Below are 6000 nucleotides of genomic sequence, written 5' to 3'. Positions count from 1 at the left end.
CTGTCCTCTACTGTTCTCCCCTCTTCTCTCCTCTACTCCCCTGTTCTCTCCTGTCCTCTACTGTTCTCCCCTCTTCTCTCCTCTACTCCCCTGTTCTCTCCTGTCCTCTACTGTTCTCCCCTCTTCTCTCCTCTACTCCCCTGTTCTCTCCTGTCCTCTACTGTTCTCCCCTCTTCTCTCCTCTACTCACATGTTCTCTCCTGTTCTCTCCTGTTCTCTCCTGTTCGTTCCTGTTCTTTCCTGTTCTCCAGAGCTCTGGGAACAGCACCAGGGAAGGCACAGCAGTGGCTCACAGCACGACAGCGATTGCCTGAAGAAGCCGGTGATTGACAAACCCACTATGTGTGGGTCTACTCCAGACCTAGGAGCGAGAGCACTAGATCTGTGGAGGATGTCGTATTCTCTTAGGAAAGGGGGAAAACATTTGTTCCGGGGAGGGTCCTCTTCAGAAAAACAACTTTCCCTACAAATCCTGAGTTTGGGTAGGCAGGGCTTAAAATGCAGGTGGGAATTGTGCTCATGTTCAGCTAGGGCAGCAAGCAGATACGACAGTGATGTCACCGGTGAGGCACATCCCATTTCCGACTCGTCCTCTCTGTCCCAACTGGTGCTGGGACTTCTATAGACGTGTACGCTGGAGCATTGGTACGCTGTGGGAAGCAACCTGTCTGTCCAGAGAGACTTTTGAGAGACTCCTGAGAGAGTCTAGAGAGATCTCAATCACATCCACCCACCCAGCACAAAGGAGTTTCTACAGCTTTTGAAAGACCAGCTTCTTACAGCTCCAGCTCAACGGTGGCCAGGCAGAAATGAGACAGAGACTTTAAATTCATCCTCATAACCACAGGTTGGTAACACATGTACACACACAAACACACAGAATCCACCAGTGGCCTACCTTCTTAATACGTCCGCTGCGTGTGCCGGCGAAGGCCACAGTGTGGCCGCGGTATTCATAGGCTGCCACCGACGTCATACCATCGTCCTTGTCCACGAACAGAGGGAGACCCTCGATGGTGCTGGTCCCCCCCAGGGGCTGGTTGAAGTCCTGCCCACAGAAGTTATCGTCTATTTGGAGTGGCTGCACAGAAGGGGGGGGTTAGAGCGAGACAGAGATAGAAAGAGAGAGAGAGACAAAGAGAGTGAGAGATGAGAGAGGGGAGAGAGATGTTGGGAGGAAGGGAGAGGGCGAAAGAGATTGGGAGGAAGAGAGAAGGGGAGAGAGAGATTGGGAGGGGGAGAGAGGGGGGAGAGAAAAATTGTGAGGAAAGGAGATAGGGGGGAGAGAGAGATTAGGAGGGATGGAGAATGGAGTGAGAGATTGGGAGGGAGAGAGAGAGTGGAAAGAGAGATGTTGGTAGGGAGGGAGGGGTTTGGAATGATAGGGAGAGAGAGGGGAGAGATAGCGATTAGGAGGGAGGGATAGAGAGAGAGAGAGAGAGTGAGAGAGAGAGAGAAAGGGCGGGAGATGGGAGAGAGTTTGGAAGGGAGTGAGAGAGAGATTGGGAGGGAGGGAAAGGGAGAGGAGAGAGAGATAAGGAGGGAGGGGGAGGGAGGGAGAGATTGGAAGAGAGGGAGATTGGGAGGGAGAGAGGGAGAGAGATTGGGAAGGAGGGAGAGAGAGGGAAGAGAAAGATTGTGAGGAAAGGAGAGAGGGGGGAGAGAGATATTGGGAGGGAGGTAGAGAGAAAGGGGAGAGAGATTTGGAGGGAGGGATGAGAAGGAGGAGGGAGAGAGGGAGAAAGAGATTGGGAGGGAGAGATTTGGGAGGGAGAGAGAGGGGGAGAGAGAGATTGGGCGAGAGAGAGGGAGAGAGAGGGGAGAGAGAGGGCAGAGAGAGATTGGGAGGGAGAGAGAGGAGAGAGAGAGAGAGATTGGGAGGGAGGGAGAGAGAGAGAGAGAGGGGAGAGAGAGATTGGGCGGGAGGGAGAATGAGGGAGGGAGAGATTGGGAGGGAGGGAGGTAGAGAGAGGAGGAGAGAGAGATTGGAAGGGAGGGGGGACAGAAGAAAGTGTGAGTGACGGATAGGCCAAATTTAAATATCATCATCAAAATAGCAGCATACACACACTGTCACTGTAAAAGAAAAGTGGTTAATTGATGTATGTGTGATAGACCTGTGTGTAGCGGGCACCAGGTGGTATCTTTCACATGCACTGACACATGTAACCAGAAGATAATCACTAGCACCCGTATTAGCGTAGCGACCTCCAGCTCTCTAACACATCACATCCTCTTACACAACACTAATTAACTGGTGCCAGGATCCCCTCATTCATTAGAAGACATATAGCTTCCATAGGAGACAATCAATCACACACAATACACACTCTGCCTGCCGCTAAGCTCTCTGGGAAGGAAGAAGATGTGCGTGATCTGAGCCATGATGTGACCAGACTGGAGGATGGAAAGAAGGAATGCCGCCGGGTGAATTCTTTAGTCGTCCTTTGTCTGAAGACACAAAGCCAAAAACATGTTCACTACCGGTCAAAAGTGGTCAAAACACCTACTCATTCAAGGGTTTTTCTTTATTTTGACTATGTCACGTCCTGACCATAGTAAGATGTTATTTTCTATGGTAGAGTAGGTCAGGGCGTGACAGGGGGTGTTTTGTGTTTTTCTATGTTTTGTATTTCTATGTTTAAGTTCTAGGTTTCTATTTCTATGTTTTTTTTGGGGGGGGGTGATCTCCAATTGGAGGCAGCTGGTCCTCGTTGTCTCTAATTGGAGATCATACTTAAGTAGTTTTTTTTTTCACCTGTGATTGTGGGCAGTTGTTTTTTGGTTAGTCTCTGTACCTGACAGAACTGTGCGCTGTTGTTTTTTCTCTTTGTTATTTCGCTTCAGTATTTTGAGTTATAATAAATTATCATCATGAGCACTCAACATGCTGCGCTTTGGTCCCCTCTCTACGATAGTCGTTACAGACTATTTTCCACATTGTAGAAAATTCCACACGTATGGAATCACATAGTAACCAAAAAAGCATTAAACAAATCAAAATATATTTTATATTTCAGATTTTTCAAATAGCCACCCATTGCCTTGATGACAGCTTTGCACACTCTTGGCATTCTCTTAACCAGCTTCATGAGGTTGTCACCTGGAATGCATTTCAATTAACAGGTGTGTGGAATTTCTTTCCTTCTTAATGCGTTTCAGCAAATCAGTTGTGTTGTGACAAGGTAGGGGTGGTATACAGAAGATAGACCTATTTGGTAAAAGACCAAGTCCATATTATGGCAAGAACAGCTCCAATAAGAAAAGAGAAACGACAGTCCATCATTACTTTAAGACATGACGGTCAGTCAATACAGAACATTTCAAGAACTTTGAAAGTTTCTTCAAGTGCAGTCGCAAAAACCATCAAGCGCTATGATGAAACTGGCTCTCATGAGGACCGCCACAGAAATGGAAGACCCAGTGTTACCTCTACTGCAGAGTATAAGTTCATTAGAGTTACCAGCCTCAGAAATTGCAGCCCAAATAAATGCTTCACAGAGTTCAAGAAACAGACACATCTCAACATCAACTGTTCAGAGGAGACTGTGTGAATCAGGCCTTCATGGTCGAATTGCTGCAAAGAAACCACTACTAAAGGACACCAATAAGAAGAAGAGACTTGCTTGGGCCAAGAAACACGAGCAATGGACATTAGATCCTTTGCTCTGCAGACCAAATTGTAGATTTTTGGTTCCAAACGCCGTGGCTATGTGAGATGCGGTGTGGGTGAACGGATGATCTCCGCATGTGTATTTCCCACCGTAAAGCATGGAGGAGGAGGTGTTATGGTGTGGGGGTGCTTTGCTGGTGACACTGTCTGTGATTTATTTCGAATTCAAGGCACACATAACCAGCATGGCTACCACAGCATTCTGCAGCGACATGCCGCCCAATCTGGTTTGGGCTTAGCAGGACTATCATTTGTTTTTCAACAGGACAATGACCCAACACACCTCCAGGTTGTGTAAGGGCTATTTTACCAAGGAGAGTGACGGAGTGCTGCATCAGATGACCGGGCCTCCACAATACCCCGACCTCAACCAAATTGAGATGGTTTGGGATGAGTCGGACCGCAGAGTGAAGGAAAAGCAGCCAACAAGTGCTCAGCATATGTGGGAACTCCTTCAAGACTGTTGGAAAAGCATTCCAGGTGAAGCTGGTTGAGAGAATGCCAAGAGTGTGCAAAGCTGTCATCAAGGCAAAGGGTGGCTATTTGAAAGATCTCAAATATAAAATATATTTTGATTTGTTTAACACTTTTTCTGGTTACTACGTGATTCCATATGTGTTATTTCATGGTTTTGATGTCTTCACTAATATTCTACAATGTAGAAAATAGTCAAAATAAAGAACCTTTGAATGAGTAGGTGTTCTAAAACTTTTGACCGGTAGTGTACATTGATGAACAGAATTAATGTTAGTGGCACTCCACTCTCCTTTTCACATAATTTAGCACCTGCTTTACTTAACTAAAGGCAATAGGTCTCAATAGGTGGTCCAGGTATGTCATGACATAGCACAAGAGGGGGGATGGGGCTTTCCGCTGTAGTTCTCTGTTGCTCCTCTATTGTTCCTCAAGCAAGGGGGCAGGCCGATGACATCACAGATTCCCATCAGACCAACTCCTAGATAACCAACTCCTAGATAACCAACTCCTAGATAACCTACTCCTAGATAACCTACTCCTAGATAACCTACTCCTTGAAGTATGCAGTTGTGTCTTAAAAAACACTATTTTGCTCAAAGCATATATTTTTACCCTTTAGTGTGTGTACTTAATTGTAATTAAACTTTTTCAACAGTAAAAGTTAAAAAATTGCTGGAAGAAGTCTTTAAATGTAGGGACAATGCACAAATACAAGTGGTTTACTTGTACTATTAGCTCAGTACACTTGGTTTTCAAGGAAGAAACTGGACCATGTTAAGGACATGATCATTGAGTCCTGATTTAGCCCATTCTACTCTCTGAGTATCAAACTCTCCCCCACCCCGTCCCCACCCCCCCCTCCCGAACCAGAAGACCCCTTCCCATTCTGGATACCAGACGGGCCTCATTAGAAGAGACAAGAGTGTTGGCGACCCCCGCGTCCCCCTGCCCTGCCCGCTGACGCCCCTCATGTTTCACCCAGTGAGAGGTGCTAGCTCTGCCAAGGGCCAGCCAGGCCAGGCATAACTGTGTACAGCAGAGTTCCTCTGAAAGGACAATGCGGGAGACCATGTCCTTTTCCAAACCCCCACCATGGAGTTGGGTCTGGAAATAGAGCGGGGGGGGGGGGGGGGGGTTAGAAGAGTAAACACAGGACATCTGGGGCCAGATCATTATAGGCTGCCTGCAGACTGTGTTGGAATTAAATGGTTCTGGATATGGTGCAGTGCTCAGTAGGTCTAAGGCTCCTGCCGCCTGAGAATACTGTAATCAGCATCCAGCAGGTACACATACTTTACCACTAACAGATGTCTGCTGCAACATTTCTACTGTAAATCTCTAAATTATATAACCATGGAAATTCAGATTATTAATCCGTGGCTATGTCCATCTCAGCAATGTTAGCTAGATAACTTTTCCTAATAGTCATGGATCTGATGGAGGAATGTCCTGGCAGGCCAAGTCTAGGTCCAGCCTGGGCTGAGGAGAGAGAGAGGCAGCCAGGGAGAGAAATAGGAATCTGGCTGGGCTACTATGTGAGTTCCCATGGGGGCCTACGACCTCCCCTTGCTCCCTCCCTCCCTTGCCCCCTGCGCTGAGACAGAGACGGATTCGTCAGAGCGACTGGACGGGCCTCCTATCGCAATCAGCAGAAACAGCGTGGCAGCAAACCAGAGCCAGAGGTTCAGACTGGCAATGAGGCATGGCTATCTGTGCTCCTCTTGCTCTGCCTCCCTGGCTCTACTCTCACTCTGCTTCCCTCTACTGTTTGTTTGTTTATCTTTTTGTCCTTCCCTCGCTCAAATTACACTGAATGGGAAAGGAAGGAAAGGAAATATTGAGAGTCTGGT

The 6000-nt window shown here is 47.4% G+C and overlaps 1 protein-coding gene across 1 annotated transcript in view; it reads right to left on the bottom strand.

Annotated features, from left to right (window-relative positions):
* Positions 1 to 211: 211 nt before the first annotated feature.
* LOC115165842 (plexin-A1-like) overlaps positions 212 to 6000 on the bottom strand; it is a 74122-nt gene continuing 68333 nt past the window's right edge. The window contains exon 3 of the mRNA XM_029719270.1: positions 212 to 1081. Within this exon, the coding sequence (XP_029575130.1) occupies positions 836 to 1081 (246 nt within the window). The 3' untranslated portion in view covers positions 212 to 835. The remainder of the gene's footprint in view (positions 1082 to 6000) is intronic.

Source organism: Salmo trutta, chromosome 28 (assembly GCF_901001165.1).
Source record: "Salmo trutta chromosome 28, fSalTru1.1, whole genome shotgun sequence".
Taxonomy (NCBI): Eukaryota; Metazoa; Chordata; class Actinopteri; order Salmoniformes; family Salmonidae; genus Salmo; species Salmo trutta.
The sequence above is the reverse complement of the archived record's forward strand: the minus strand, read 5'-3'. Positions and strand labels throughout refer to the sequence as shown.